At 37.8% G+C, this 17,041-nt stretch overlaps 1 protein-coding gene across 4 annotated transcripts in view; it reads right to left on the bottom strand.

The window, feature by feature from the left end:
- col11a2 (collagen, type XI, alpha 2) overlaps nucleotides 1–15,900 on the bottom strand; it is a 33,166-nt gene extending 17,266 nt beyond the window's left edge. The window contains exons 1-8 of one of the 4 annotated variants that reach the window (XM_067412130.1): nucleotides 15,650–15,900; nucleotides 15,437–15,546; nucleotides 8,969–9,130; nucleotides 8,039–8,249; nucleotides 7,591–7,753; nucleotides 6,168–6,290; nucleotides 5,169–5,285; nucleotides 817–945 (exon numbers count right to left, since the gene is read on the bottom strand). In XM_067412130.1, the coding sequence (XP_067268231.1) occupies nucleotides 817–945; nucleotides 5,169–5,285; nucleotides 6,168–6,290; nucleotides 7,591–7,753; nucleotides 8,039–8,249; nucleotides 8,969–9,130; nucleotides 15,437–15,518 (987 nt within the window). In that variant the 5' untranslated portion in view covers nucleotides 15,519–15,546; nucleotides 15,650–15,900. Of the gene's footprint in view, nucleotides 1–816; nucleotides 946–2,210; nucleotides 3,054–5,168; nucleotides 5,286–6,167; nucleotides 6,291–7,590; nucleotides 7,754–8,038; nucleotides 8,250–8,968; nucleotides 9,131–15,436 lie in introns of all 4 variants that reach the window. The other 3 variants (XM_067412132.1, XM_067412135.1, XM_067412131.1) reach the window with 3 other exon arrangements.
- Nucleotides 15,901–17,041: the final 1,141 nt, after the last annotated feature.

Below are 17,041 nucleotides of genomic sequence, written 5' to 3'. Positions count from 1 at the left end.
TTGTCCATTTCTTCTCCGTCATCATGACATTGACTAAGCAAAATGTGTGACCATAAATATGATCGTTGTGCCTCAAGATGAAATTAAAGTCTTTTTTGTGGTGTATTGTCCAATATTGTTGATTTGAGACCACAGAATCATCAAGTCTATGGCAACACACTTACTTTGAAGCAAAAACTAAAGCACAACTACCTACTAGTTTCTTACCATTATATTGTTGACTATTTCGTTTAACTTACTGGCCATGTAGATTGTCCATTTCCAAACTATTACTAAACATATTGTTTAATCTTAAATACAAACCTGACCAAAAAGTCCCACTCTAGATGAAAAATGATTTAGGTCTACCCATAACTAACCCATCTAACTCATTGTATTTATGAAGTTTATCAGTTTCTCTGACCTTACAGATTGGTAGTGTCTGACTTCCAAAAATATCTCACTCTTAAAAGGAGCTGTCCAGCAATGAATGCATGGTATTCATTCCATATTTGCACCATTTCTTTTGTGATCTCTCAAGATTTTCATTCTTATGTCAAGACACATTCGGTTTTGATATAAGAGCAAGGATAAAATCTTAAGGAAAGTGAAATAAGAATCACAAAAGAATATCTGATAAAATGGATGCTATGCATTCATTTTGCTGTTAAGTACAGCACTTATCATGGCACACGTGGCTGCAGAATGGTTAATTGTTAATGTAAAATAAACACAGGCTGGTCTCACCTCCAGTGTAATGATTTAAAGTAACTGAGAGACTCTTACAGAGACTGTTGACTGCTCCATGTCTCTCAGCTATCTATGGGTGTGGGTTACCTGGTTAATGGTTTCTTCATATCCAGTCAGATCACTCTCTGGCTGTGGAGACGCCTCTTCTTCTACTGTGTAATAATAATCGGTCTCTGTGGGGGTGTGGTCAGCCTCTGAGTAAGCAGGATCTACGTCCTGATTGGAGGAGGCCAAGAGGTGGGTGGGGTTGGGGGTGGAGGCAAGCAGATTTGAAGGGGAGAGATTGATTAGTATAATAACAAGCTCAGATCTGGTGAACTTGTTACATGCAGAAAGAAGAGATCAATGTGCTTTTGCCGATATAAGACGACAGTCTTCTGGCAAAAAGCCATTGTTCTCGCGTCATAGTAAAATCAGAACAGGAAACTTTTGCAGCTGGAATCAAAAATCTTGGAATAAACCTTTACACAGTGAAAGACTTATTTTAATCACCAAGATTTGCTGTCCCAGACAGATTTTCCCTTTAACCTGATTTGATTTAATAAGCCACATTGCCATGTCAAGGAACAAATATTGTCAAGTTGGGTCAAAACTTGACTTTATAGGTGTTGACGTTGGTGCCAATGGTCATTGGACCATTGAAACACAACAGACACAATTAATAAACAACTTTTGGACATTTGTCCACAATCCATCGGACAGAAAGTGCAGCATCACAGAGTCAATATTTAAAGTAGAATATATATTTCTGTGAAACTGTTTCATTCACATAATACTGACAGGACAGCATTTAAAAAAACAACACGTAAAAGAGAAACAGGCTGAAATCAGAAAGTGAGATGGAGAAAGAGACTCGTTGTGTCATGTGTAACATTGAGCTCTACCAATGACTCATTAAACTGTGGGATCTTATGACTACGTTTCTCAACTGATCACATGCTTTTATAATCGGCATTACCTGGTAAACTACTTTCTACAAACTAACCAGTTAGAGAGTGTAGATTTGGAGTGACAGGAAATAAAATGGAAGAGAAACAAAAGACTGTACAAATAGCCATGCGGTGATGACACAGTCTATACCGCTTATCATATCCTTCTAATGATCGCTCAGATCATTTGATATATGAAAGGGTGGAGGAGAGTCTGTATGTCTCCAACCTCACAGCTGGTCAATGTCATGATACCTTTAAGGTTTTACACACTGTTTTCTGAATTTTTATGCCAAACCTGATGGAAATCGACAAATCTTGTCTTTTGCGCCTCCTTGATTCTGTTTTAACATCAATCCTGAAAATGTATGCAAAACCTGAAATGTACGATGTAGGATCTTATTCAAAAAGCACCTCAGAGTATGTGTTGCATCTGTTATAAGACAAATCCCAGATCAACCTTTACTTTGAGATTTGAATACAGTCCTGAACCAAGATGATGAGGTTGGAAATACAGCTCTTGATGGCCAACACGGGCTCTTGATTTTGTACCTGTTGATAACCATTGGTGGGTTTCTTCTTGGGTATTTCTGGAGAAGAGGCGATCTTGCCACTCACAGCAGCCTTGTCGAAGGGTGGGAAACTTTTGGTCTTTGATTTGACGTTATTGACATCCAAGACCTTAGGTTTTGAAGGGAGAGGCAAAGGCGCAGGGGTAGGTTTGAAAACAACAGTTTTTTGAGTGACGGCCGCTTCTTTAACAGTTTTAGCAACTTTGGGCTGAACCTTCTCTACCACAGTTTTGGTCGCTTTAGGCTTTGCGGGTGCTCCGTTGGCTTTCGTTTTGTCTTTGGTTGGTTGTGGTTTGGCTATTGGTTTAGCTTTTCCCGTCTCAGTTTTCGTTACTTTGCTCACTGCTGCCTTTTCAGTCTTCACTGTTTTTGCACCATTAGTTTTAGCTTCTCCGTTTGCTTTTTTCTCCACAGTTTCCTTCCCATTGCCGTTGTTATTGACTTTACCATTGCTGCCAGCCTTACCATTAGTGTCTTTCCCATTCCCACTGCTTTTGCCATTGCCATTTCCATTTACTTTAGCCTGACCATTACTTTTTTTCTCCTCAACTGCCTTTCCATTGTCATTAGCCTTCTTTTTGTTGTCATTCTTTGGGGCTGGCGTTACTTTTGATTTGGGTGCTAGTTTAGAAGCCAAAATAGGTTTTATCTTTGAAATCAATAATTGCGCTGCAGTAGGTTTGGTCTTTGCAGTTTTGACTGATGGAGTTGGCTTGGCTTTAGCTGGTTTAGCTGGAGCAGGTTTATCTGATTTTCCACCAGCAGCAGCTTTGGCTGGGGCATTTTTTTGCTTATCGGCTTTGCCGTTGTTCGCCTTGCCCTCCTATTTGACAAATATAGTTTTTATTTATTGTATTAAAAAGTGTAAGCGTTCATGAAAAGGGAGTGAATGAGAAAGAGATAGAGAGTGGAAGACAACAGGGATGGGTGGGATTGAAAGTAGTGGGGATGGACAGAAAAAGAGAGAGACAACACAATGATTTTAAGATCGCTGGCGCTTGAATGACTGACAGAGATTTCAATGGCATTACTGGATACAGTATAATGTTTAGTCAGATTTAATTCTTCATAGTTATATAATCTGTTTAGATTTAGTGAACTTCAATTATACCTAAAGAAAGATAAATAATGTGGTACTGTTTTCTCCAATAATGCCAATCTCCACATTAAAAAAGCAGCATGTTGTGCGCATGGGGATGTAACGCTGTGAGGCACTGGGGGAAAGTATGCTCAAATAGCATCTGTTGATAAAACTGATGCATGGCTGGTACACTGTGCTGCTCAACTGCACAGAAAGAGAAAAATTAAAGGACAGGAAGTGAGATAGTCATATTACACCATTCATAATCCTGTTGCCAGCATGTATAGGATCATTAAAGAAAATTGTTTTAGACAAATAACATAAATAATACTAATTCAAATATTATTAGTTACATTAATCAATGTGAAAGGACTGAATGGTGTAGACTACCCAGAATCAGATGACAAGCAGAAGCAAAAACTGCAGAGAATAAAACAGGCATATTAATTGAAGACTTATCTACACATACTGAGCTAGTAGAAGTTATCTTTACTCACAGTGAAATACAGACTTCAAGATATTTAAATGCTAGATACAGATTTGACTGTCCACAGGGCAAGAAAAACAGCACTACAAATAAGTGAGAGTACAATGTTGGCCAAAGTGAAAGTAAACCTAAGAAGTGAAGAGATGGATATGAATAAACACATAGACACAGACGTTCGTTGTACATATTAACAAATCAGCGTGACACAAGACACAAGAGAACTCACAAGTTTTGTTACTCACACAACAGGTGAAATGTGAAAACATGCAAATACATGTAAGAACATAAGTTTTAGGGAGAGTAATGCCATGCAACTGTGAAGAATAAAAAGGTACCTCTGTGTACCTGAGCTATGATTAACATGAAAAAAATATCACTGAAAAAAGTAAGGTAAATCAGAATTAAACTAGCTAATGTAAATATAAAATGAAAATTTTTAAATATCATTTAAAAATGTAAATATAAAATCACTAGATTTCCTAAATATAAAATTTATTCCAGATGTTATGTACTTGGATGTATAAACACTTCCCTCTCTGTGAAGTAAATCAGTGTTTGTACTTTCTCTAAGGCTGTTGGTTTAACACAGTGGGGCCATGATCTGTGTGTGATATAGTGTGTGTATGTGTGTGTGTGTGTGTGTGTGTGTGTGTGTGTGTGTGCCTCCAGTGCCCCTTTAAAATCCACATACACACAATCATGTACTGACCAACACAAATATTTTGACACTATACAGGTACAAATATATGACAAAGGACAACATGTAGGTGACACAAGCAACATCAATATATTGTTACAGTTGATGGGTGAAGAGAAACGAGGTGGCGTACGGAAAGAGGTGGGACATCACACATGACGAAAAACAGGAGTGAACAGAAAGGAGAGGATGAGTTTATTCAATTGAACGCGACAGGAACGTTTAACATTACACTTTCTGCGTTAAATTGTGTCATCATCTATTGAATGACACTGATGTAAACAACAACCCTGATAATGTTGTAAAATTTGCATACTGACTTCTGATTGGTGCTCTTTCTACATGTATTTGCATATTAAATTCTGATTCATCTTTTCTTTTTTGTTAAGTTACTAATCAGTTTTTTTAATCATCATGCACATCTAAACAATTTTAAGTATATTTTTCTAACCCCTCTGTCTTTTTTTTAAGTATAAACCTTATCAAATATATTTATTTTGTTACAGGGATGTTTAGATATTTTTTTAATGTAAAACAAGACAAAAATATTATTTTTTTCCAGTGTACCTGAATCTTTAAGACAAATGCAAATCTAGTATTTCTTCATAACTTATGTCATTTCTTTCTCCTCCTCTCTTTTCTGATTCACTCCATTTTCACGCTCCCTCTTTACCTGTTTGGTGAGGGTCCCGGCTGGGACGGAGGGAGGGACGGATTGGGAGGGAGGGACACTCGTAGTTCCTTTATAATAATAGGGGTATTCATAATCATCCCGCTCTTCATCAAAGTACTGAGAGACATGGGGGGAGAGAGAGGAGGAGTGAAGCCAGAGGAATGCAGGGAAGGAGAGAGAGGGCATGTGAGTGACAGAAGGAGAATGTAGCAAATGTCAAGAGTGAAAAAAGAAGACTTTGGACAGAGAAAACAAATGGAGGATGTAAGATGTAGGAACTAGGAATGAGGATGACAGCATGATGGTTTTATCATTTTGTTCATCAGACTCATGGGTTAAGTAACACTTTTAAATGTTACTGCATAACTGCAAAACACATTGAGAACTTCAATGAACGAAAAAACATCTGAAAAGCTAACATAACAGTATACTGTAAGAAGAAATAAAGCTATTATATGCAGTTTCAGCATTTAGAGTGAAATGGTTGTTATAAAACAGATGCAGACTGCGTTAGAGTAGAGCACCTTTGATGATGTGGAAGAGCTGTGGATGTATGAAAATGTATTGTAGGGCAGTGATGTGGATATCTGACTCAAATCAGGGGCGCTAAATACTGTAGGTGAAATATAATACTAATGTGCTTTGAAACATAAACAATCTAGATTTTCAGAACATGAATAATTAGCTGGCATTCTGATGTGAGATTTTGTGAGTAACATTTACAATATCATTTTTGGCCCATATTTACTCAAGCATTTAGCGCAAGTCCAATCCAAGTCAAATACAGGTGCAACTTTTGAACGGCATGATTCTACAGCAAATATTTGGTCACTTTTTTGAAAAAGCAAAAACATTTAGCATACATTTGGTGACTTAAGCACTGAGTTGCATTAACATACTGTAAACTAACCATCAAACACTTGTTACTAGTGAAACTCCATCTATATATCTCACATCAGGACGCTTTTCCCCATTTTGAAAATGTGCTGTGGTACTCACGTAGGTGTTTGGGTCCTGGGACTGGACTTTGGGCAGAGGGGAGTCACAGTCAGGGCTGTAGTGCTCGCAGAAGTCAAAGGCAGCCTGAGGGTTGGATGCGATCAGCAGTTGCTGGATCTCACCCTGGAGAGAAGAAAAGAAAAAGCAGGGATGTCAGTTTGTGGCCTGGAACCTGAGGTCAAAATCAGGCCAACTGGGATAATACAGCATTTAGTATGTGCAAGAATAATTTTTTGTGAAATGAAATGTATGAAATTAAAGGATTCTTGATTTTGTTTTTGGGCTCTACTGGAATACATTTTCATGCTTGAATGTTCAAGAAACACATTATTTTTCACATATTTTACATTTTTGCAGCACCTCTCTTCCCAGTCTGTCAGTAACGCTGTGTTTAGTTCCAGTCTCTATGAAGCCCCTCCTTCTGAAAAGCGCAATGTGCTCTGATTGGTTGGCTGGACCAGTATGTTGTGACCACTTCGGGTGTGTTTTGGAAATGTCAGAACTGTTTCACATGCGAGTCACTGATTATATCATATAAGATTGAAGTCAACATAAAATGACATTTGCAACCCATTTAACGTCCATAATGTGACATATTTTAGAAAAAAATGCTTGAACTAGTACAGTGTTAAATGTTGGTCATCTAATTTTTTTTCCTTAAAGTTAATAACGTTTTTAAGTCAGTTACATCAAAAAGTAGATTGGTCTAATTTGAATCCGAAAAGTAAGACTGATTAGCCCTAATTAACTGCTAATTGGTAAAGAACTGTAACTGGCCCCAGGAATGTGCATTAAAATAGTAAATTGTAGTTAAAGGGTTAGTTCACCCAAAAATGAAAATTCTGTCATTAATTACTCACCCTCACGTCGTTCTAAACCCATAAGACCTTCGTTCATCTTCAGAACACAAATTAATTTTGTGATAAAATCCAAGAGGTTTTTTTAATCCCCATAGACAGCAATTTAACCACCACTTTCAAGGTCCAGAAAGGTAATACATCATTAAAATAGTCGACGTGACTGCAGTGGTTCAACCTTAATGTTATGAAGTGACGAGAATACTTTTTGTGCGCAAAACATATACTCAGTCAGCGTTCTGATGTAGAACCTGGAAGTGCTGAGCGTAAACAATGTAGGACAATGACACAGATGAGAAGATAATGTTGAATAAAGTCCTTATTTTTGTTTTGTTTTAAATATATATAAAAATATCTTAATTTGTGTTCTGAAGATGAACGAAGGTCTTACAGGTGTTGGAACTACATGAGGGTGAGTAATTAATGACAGAACTTTCATTTTTGGGTGAACTAACCCTTTTCTGTGTTAAAAAAAAGTCCAAAAATGTGTCTTAATTGTCATCTATCAATCACAAAGTGTGTATCACAGAATTCCTTGAAAACTCATTGCACAAGGTGTACCAGACCTGGAAGACCTCCTCATCCAGGAGACGGGCTCCAAAGACTGTGATGCCCTTGGTGTCCAAGACTGGGTTGTTGCTACGTGGCAGAGTTTTGGTTATACGGTTCTTGCAGTCAAGGATCAGAGTGATGTTCTTCTTCTGCACAGAAATGGCTATGCGGTGCCACCTATAGGATGAGATGAGATATTGAAGGTTTTAATGAGCATAAACTGGGCAGACAGTCACAAAGGAGTTCCTGTATATAGTTTGTGAGTTTGCCAAGGGCAAAAATGTAAGAAACCTTTGTGCCTGGATACAAAAAGTATTAGTCTAAAAAGTGATATTTACTAATCAACCAACAGTTTACACATCACACTGCTTGAAAACACAGCAACACAAATAACTATAACATCTCTGAAACTTTTATAGACACAGATGGGCTGATGGGGCTCAGCAGGGGTTGGTTACTGACTTGCCGTCAGCCAGGTTGACCCCTTTGAACAGTGGGTAGTCCTCTGGGGCGGGTTTGCGATTCTGGTCCTCATACAGGAAGATGGGTGAGCGCCCCAACTCCAGACCGAGCTGCTGTACACCCTGCTCGTTGTAGATGGACAGCAGGAAGGCCTGAAGACCAGCCTTGGCCTTTACCAGAGTCATAATGGAGAAGTTCTCCGGGAAACGTCCTACAGGAAAGGAACACGAAGATTTGAGACAATAAAGCCGCTTATTTCAAGCACAGACACATTTGCAGTCTGAGGGAAACCTATGATTCAAGACTCAACTTGCAAAAATTGTACTCATTTCATTGACACTACCATTCAGATTTTGTGTTAACTTTGCAACCATCTCATTAGCTACTGAAAAGCTCTCATCCTGTTTTAGAGGAGTAATTGCATGTTAGCGACCCAAATGATTTTCAACCAGACCCAATAATCTTTCTAAGCATAACATAACAACATCCAAATAAAAACTCTTGAAACCAGTCTGGGAATAAATCTGTCACAAAATAGGAAAAAAATAATGAATTACAACCCAAATACCCAGTTGATAAAAAAATGAATCCCACATAATATATAATACATAAATGTAATATTCTTTCCAATTAATCAAACTGTAAAATTCCTAATTATATATACGAACGTTGAAAAAAGTATGCAGTCTCATCACTTTCCTAACTTGCCAAGCCTCAAATCATAGCCTTGTCTTTTTTGATTTCCTTCATATTCCAGACACTGAATACTGAAATACCACTTTCACATATATATCACTGCAAGATCTTGTAGTTTGTACAGATAAAACATTATGTTACACAATTGTGTGTCTATGAACCAAACAGAATGTCTTCAGGTTTGGTTTACATGATTAAATGTTATTAAAACTATCAGATATTAAAGGAACGTACCTGAGAATAGTTGTTTGGTGGGGGCAGAGATCTGAGCTTTCTTATTGATGCGGTAGGCATGATCAGGAGTGCCGGCCCGGCGGGAGGTACAGAAACCCGGAACCTTCTGCACACCTTCAGGGAGGGAAGGCAACTGCAGCACCCGCAAAACATCTACTGGATCTGCAGGAGTGAAAGAGTTTCATTTTTTAGATTCTAGATTCAAAGAAAATACCAACAGCATACATTCTTTTAGTCTGAGCTTTGCAAAATAATACTACCTTATTTTTAGACGAGTTAAAAAATGCACTTATTTCTGCAAACACCATTTTACACGGCTCAAAATATTGTCCATATAACATATTTGGAATGTGGCGTTTAAAACAGATGTTGAATCCTTCAAAAGGCCCCACACAGACAGGTTTTAAAATTTTATGTCTGTTTCCATCTTCCTATTGCTCTTGGCAGCTCTATTGCTCTTTATGGGATCATCTGAATCCTGATGCCATCTGCTCAACCCACAATGTGTACTACATTATTAACTGTCTAAAACTATGTTAAACTCTCTAACAAGGCTTAATGTATTTGCAATACGTATTTGAGGTTAAACAAGTTTGGCTCTGTCTCCATACACTCTTTCAAGCTCTTGACAAATCCTTTATTTCCTTTCCATTTTAGTGCTGGTACTTTCCTCTGAGGCTATGCCAGTGTTTTTGGTCTCTATAACCACACTGACCAAAATATGGTCTGTGTAGTTACCACAATGTGTAGTTAAGTCATTTCGTATTTAGCAACTAGCATATTCATATTACAGACTGAAAATAAGAAATTCTACTTATGTAAACTAATTAGAATGTGAGTATACAGTTAGCCATACAAAGACAGATGCTCATAAGAGGGGATTAGACTAGAGAAAATTAGTGTACGTTATTCAATACAATACTGTGGAAACAGCATGAAAGAGGTTCAAGAGTGCAGGGATACCCTAAAATGGGACTTCTACCTAAAATGCAATGCTTCCTTGATTCTCAAAAGGTCAACCTATTCAAATACTGGGAGAAAGAGATGAACAAGAACGAGAAAGTCTCTGGTCACTGTATCGGTTTTCAGAAGAGACAACATACACAATGTATGCCACTGTTTGAGAGCTAAACCTATATGTCCACTGGGCCTTCTTGGCTAAATCGGATGAAATAAGGAGGGAAAAGCCCAAAAAGCATTTCCCAAACAGAGCAAGATTAGGAATAAGGTCAAGCATAAATAAAATAAGACATAAAAGAGAATAAAAATGTTATGTATCATTGAATTAGGTCCAAAATAATCATTTGATTATACATTGATAAAAAATATATTAAACATTATATATTACATTCTTAAAAATAAGGGTTTTTTCAAAGCAATGTCTAGAAGAACCATTTTTGGATCCCCAAAGAACTTTTCAGTGAACCGTTCTAAAAGGAATCATTTTGTGAACATTTTTCAACTATAAAGAAACTTTTGTTCTATGGAAGGGTTCCATAGAAGTTAAATGTTCTTTATGGAACAATTGATGCCAATAAAGAACCATTTTTTGAACATTTTTCAACTATAAAGAAATTGTTGTGGAATAAAGGTTCCATAGAAGTTAAAGGTTCTTTATGGAACCACTGATGCCAATAAAGAACCATTATTTTTAAGAGTGTATGTTAAATTTAACAGAATGAGTATTTATCTTACACACACTTTCCTCAAAGTTAATAAAAAGAAAAACAGAAAACATAACATGTTCACTCTCTATTGCTACACTCTCTATCTCTAAAGCTGTCATTGATTTTTTGAACTGACACTATGTGGAATGAGCGGCCAAATCATCTCAAAACAGCCAAATATCAGCTGATTAATCAACCTCAATTGGTTTATTACTACTACTAAGCCATGTATTTATTGCAAACACACACCAAAGAGCTTGGCCAGAAGTATGTTTTACATTGTAAACATGTCCTTGAATGTCTGAAACCTTTGCTCTCACAAAGTGGTCACACAAACAACCAGTGTATGCTCACACACACTGCAAACACACGAGCAGACAATGGCTTTCAATAAACAAGACCTAGTACAAACATTCCAAACAGTAAGTCATTGCCAGTCAAGGTGACCCCAAACATTTCTAAACAAACTTCCATCAGAACTCTGTCATGAACATGCGATGAGAACATTCCAGAAGACCCAAGAATCGGATCCTCGATCTTCTCTTTTTTGACCCTCTACTGTCTTCAGGCTGTCCTTCTTGTGAGCTTCAAATAACTGTGCTAAATACCAGCAAGTCATACCACCTGACACCTTGACCTTTCAACTCTCAACTTTACTGTCTCACAAAGATGCCCTTGTTTTGAGTGAGATGGACAATTTGAAACAGCAGAAAGAAAGGATGAAGATGGAGAAAAGGTTTCAGGAGACACTTCTGAATGTATCAAACAACTGTGACAACAAACCGCAAACAGATTCATCTTCAAAAAGATGCAAAAGACATGAAGATAAATCCATCACAATGATGGGATCTGTCTTTCCTGTCTCGTTCTCTCTTCCCGCCAACCGCAATAGTTAGGCGTGCATGTACAGGCCTGTCTGGAGGTTATAATTTAAATCATGGCTCTCTATATTTATGATTTATTTATAATACACAGACAGCTATGCCATCATACCAACTCCTGGCATAATATGGGGTTACAGAGACATATATATCAAACGAGCATTTAATGTTCACAGATTGCCAAGTGTGTTAGTGTGGTTGATCTTGATGAAAGGTTAAAAACAAGCCTGGCACAAGTGCATTAGCCTGATTACTGATGCATTTCTTTCCAGGAACTGAAATAAGGGTGTTTTTTTACTGATAATTTAGTGCTTTTATTAAATAAACCATATGAGATTTTTAGAGAACAAGTACCTCTAAGCAATAAGCCAGTTAATTTGTGCATGTCTATTCAATTGTAGTGCACAAAGCAATTCAGTTCAACTTAAAAACTCATGCCCTAGAGATGGAGGGCCCGTTGGAAGTCGGCTAAAAACTGCATTAGAATATAAACTGCCTTAAACAAAGGCCATAAATGTATTATACATTTTAAGTCTGGGTCTGTGTGGTTCAGTATGAGTCAGTGTGGGTGCACAGAGTGCCTCTGCTTGGCACTGCCAGGATGGGTAAACTGACCACATGGCCACTATATTAAACATCATGTAAACTAAAAAAGATTGAGCGTTTATACAGACTTCCCACAGCTACTGTACACACCTTTCACTGTAAACCAAAGCATATATTACCCAGACAAAAATTAATATACTTTACCGGAAATATCCTAAGAATTACTCAAACTAAGACAATATGGTTAGCAATGTTTTGCAAACATTTTGAATCATAATTTCTTATTTTGTTATTGACAATTAGTTTGATCACCTTCATATTATCTTATGCACAGAAGTGTGAAAACACTCTCATCAACTTCAAACTATAAAGATGCCACCATATATCCAGAGCTACAATCATGAGACATGTACAAAAAATGTACTAAGCCAGACTAAAGGATGAGGGTGCTTATTATGTGCTCAGAGAATCTTTTAGATGTGGTGCTACTGAGTTAAAAAGCTTGAGCATGTGTTGGGCCCTCTTGTGGTGAGTCGTCTGCATTCCAAAATCAAATGATTTTAAACTAACCTTGAAATACAGAAATTTTGTGAGGTATAAAACCTGCTGAAACAATTTCGGTAAAGTCATTTTCATTGTATGTGAGAACATCGGCATAATTCAATGAAACATGCTTCGAAAGGAGATCCAGTAATCTATGTAAGGTATTAATGGCTCAAATCGTAACTTTCTATGACCTTCTATGAGCCAAAAAACATCTATTTCCAAAAAAGATTGTGGTGGACTGAACCTTGAAGACATGATGACTACCTATCTCTCTGAAACATACCACAAAGCTGTGCTTCTTCAGCCAAAGGAACTGTATTGTTGTCAACAGAGCCATTTGTGGAAGTGTGAGGCTTCTGGAGGCCCTGTTGTGGTCAAAGTGTGGAAAGGTTCCTACAGCTGAAAACCCTGCTGTTGGATGACTGGAGTTAGTTTTGTTTGTCAGAAATGTGCGAAGAATAAATAATTGTGCACTAAGTCTGATCGCCTAGAAAACTAATAGCACAGCTCGCCACAACAATTGATTTGAGTTGAGGTATCATTCATGTACAAACAATACAAACAAGTTTAATAGGCCTACCAAGTATTTACAATAGTAATAGTGACCCTATTGTGCCGTTCCGATCCATAAATCGCATATTCAACAAATCTAATACGTGATCTCATTAAACTTTGGCCTTCATATTCCAAATTTACTTCAAGTTAGTGAGGGGAAGATTAGGAATGAAAATAACACACAATGACATGCTTGCTTTCATTTCACGAAATTGTCAGGAATGATGGACACACCCATGAAGACAGTCTTTTCTCACGTGCTACGAATATATACACGAATATTCCGGGCATTTCCCTTACACACAGTGGCTCCATTCAGTCCTCAGCACTGCATTTGGTTGATGGTGTTTTGGTTAACAGAAGCGAGACAGACTGTTCTTTGAGAGTGCTGCCTTTGAAATGAGGTTGAAGGAACATCCATGTTAAATAAATATTCCCCACCTAGAATCACTACTCTCTCAAAACAAAAGTCTGTCTGCTGTCCCAAATTCAACAATATGGAACAATGTTGAGCGCTTAAGGACACTAGCAGAAATAAATGGACTTGGACATAAAAGGAAAATCCTAAATAGTGGCTTTGGTTTCCATAATATTTTGGGGCTTACACATAATCTAGTTTCTTACTGGTAATTTAAAAAAGCATAGATGATTTATCAAGTAGAAACAGCAGGCTGAGGATTATTCACAGTGCAACTTTCACTGGCCTAAATCTGGCATACTGTGGAAAATTCTTCAGGTGTAACAGACGTGTGCGTTTACACAAATATCACTGAGCTCACACACGGAGACACTAACTCATTCACTCCATCTCTCTGAACCACAGGGCAGAATAATAACCTACTCATGCGACGTACAAATATTCAGACTTCCTCCAAATGCTCAAGGGAAGGAACGGCGAGAAAAAGCGCGATCAAATCAGCAATCTGGAATTACATACATGCCTGAGGGAGATTAGGCGCGCGCCATCATCTAATGTTTTGTTTTTAACCTTTTTTTTTCAGTCAACTATTCGCACATTAAAATATTAAAATAAAATCTGTACTAAGTTCAGATATGAAAATAGATTATATCTTTTTATGTCTACTGCTACTTACTGTACAAGAAACTTCTTTGGAAAAACAGCCGAATCTCGAGCGCCACTCACCTAGTAGTGGTGGACACTAGAATCGCAGTTTTTCATTATTGTTTCCAGCTAACGATTTTTATAAAGTGAACTATTAATGTGCAGTACGTCTTGTCGGGTGTTGTAAATTAAATGAATATCTGACTAAATAAAAAGGGGAATTTTTTAATAATAAAAAACTATAAGGTTTATGAAGAAAAAGAGCAACAATTTTATTAATAAAACTAACTTTACACAGTGCGGAACAGGTGTCAATAGCCTACATGCAAGGAAAAATGCCTAAAAAACTCGACAGGGTGATTAGGACGCCGTCGCAAAGGTCTTGGGACAGCTTGAAGAGGTTATTTAAGTTAGCCTAATTAATAAAATAATATATTAAATTGAAATATTGATTTGAGAAATTATTTTAAAGAGATCCCGAAGAGACATAATAGGCGAGCACAGAATTAGTGGTCGTTTATAAAGTGTTGCTGTATTATTCAGAAATTCAGAAATATTCTGAAGCATCCTACAGAGAACGTAATTAATAAGCCTATGTTTAAAAATAAAACAAATAAAAAAATAAAACTGTATATAAAAATGTAAACTATACCCTTTGAAATAGCTACGGGTAGGCTAGCTACGATTAGGCTATTCATTGTTTTCGCTAACAACAACAAACGACACCTCAAGGTGCTGCTCGCTGAAATGAAGGATGTGAAACCCTGTCAGTGAAAGCACCGTCCTATCCTATGCCCCCGCCGGGGATGCCACACTACATGTGTGCCAACGAGGCCTGGAGCTCAACTAAAGGGCCTATAGTGTGTATATTTCAGCTCTTGACAAATTCTGACATGATAAACGAGTGATGTTAACTGACGAACCATAGCCTACCAATGTGAGCTCAGTAAATGTTAACAACAATCACAAGCATATGCTATCAACAAAATTAAGAGTAGCCTACAATTTAACTGAGAAGTGAAATCATTAAAACTTATTTAAGCATCTTCTTGAAAACACAAATACACGGCAGCTAGTCACCTGTAATCTCAGCGTTTAGCCTATGGAGTGCGTAAAAGCGCATCAACACCAACTGTTGCATTAAGCTATAATGACCTGTGCATAAATCATGTCAAATCCCACAAACACCCCAAAAAAGCAAAAAGCTCACCTGCTTCTGCCAGAGCAAGGCACAGGAGGAGCACGAACGAGGTCTCCATGCACCACGGCCTCCGCTTCTTCCGAATATCCATAGTTCCCAAGTTTTTTGACCGGTTTGGACTACAAGGCAGGACAATTTCAAAATTAGCTTTTTCGTTCTTTCTCTCACAGCTTTTAGGGAGCTATTAAGGAACTTTGTGCGCCTTAAGAGACGCACACCCACCTTGTTCTTCAATAAGTTATCTGTGTTATGTACAAAACTTAAATAGAAAGAAGGGAACGGGTAATAAATATGCAGTTTTACAGCTTGAAACCCCTAATGCTAGAGCCCCATTGAGTCTGAGTGAACAGAAAAGCGGAGAGAGCAGAGAGAGACTTCAAATCACTCTCTCTCAATCTCTCTCTTTCTCTCTCCCTCTTCTTACTTTCTCCCACGAAATGCGAGGGAGCGTGTGTGTGTGTGGCGAGAGAGAGAGAGTGAATGAGAGGGTAGAGAGTAGAAAAGAGGGAGGGAAAATCATGCATACGGACTTCTGCGGCTTTCTACACGTTCGTTACGTGTCGACAGACTTTCATTTCAAGAAATCATCAAGGATCTATATGTCCCAAAATATCTGCAATCATCAAATGAGCTGTTTTATGTTGACGTGCCAGCGATTGGCATGTAGATCAGTCAGTTTATTTTTCTCTATTTATTTCTGTTAGACAGCTGAACCATGTAGGACCGATGGGTCCGTAGGCATGAAGAATTTCGGCAGCCAATCAGATCCTTATCCGCTCGTGACGTCATGCACAGTGTCTTTCCTGCCCTTTTCATAGCTCGGTCCAAATCGGTTGGTCAAAATGACCACGCCAGCAGGTACGAAACGAAATGAACCTTTAGCCCTGTCAGCAAAACTTCATTTCAGTTAGTCATCGACAATTAGTGAAGAAATGTTTATTGTATGCAAACTAAGAATGACTAGTTTCAGCCCGTCTACTTTTTCTGTCAGTAATGTTTGGCGCGCAAATTGGTTCGTCTCGCGCGCAACGTCCTTTCTCTCAAAAACAGAACAAAACACGGATTTTTATAATACGTATATGATGTAAAAGTCTAAAATAAAGTAATATGACTTAGGTTACGTTATGTTTGGCCGACATACTCATTCTGATTCTAAAGAGCTCGAGCAGCAGTTTGAAACCAAGCAAACTCGCGAGAGTAGGTAATCTTACTTATAAAAGTTGTTTTATTCAAATTCGTTCCACTTTTGCACAGCCCCAATGTCAAAAGTGGCTCTGTTTACAGGAATTATAGCCTATAGTATTTGCTTTTGCTTTAAGTAGCCAAGTTCTTAAAAGTAGGCCTATACAGGCTATTCTAACTCTTTAAGATTATACTTTAGTGACATGAGTCAGAAAGCAATGAGTGTAATCATGTGCTCTCTCTCTAATTTTGCTATTTGAACTCCAATACACCAAAGAAACTAGTTCATTTTGATGTCTCTCCTTCGTTTTCTCTCTCACTGCCTCCTATAGATGCAGTCAGTTCTTCAAAGTAAGGGATAAAAAAGGAAACCCATTCATTTATGTAGGTTACGCCTGTGCTCTGTCTAAGGATCTTTATAAGCCACTTGCT

Source organism: Chanodichthys erythropterus, chromosome 15, assembly GCF_024489055.1.
Source record: "Chanodichthys erythropterus isolate Z2021 chromosome 15, ASM2448905v1, whole genome shotgun sequence".
Lineage (NCBI taxonomy): Eukaryota > Metazoa > Chordata > Actinopteri > Cypriniformes > Xenocyprididae > Chanodichthys > Chanodichthys erythropterus.
This window is presented reverse-complemented; position numbering and strand designations above follow the sequence as displayed.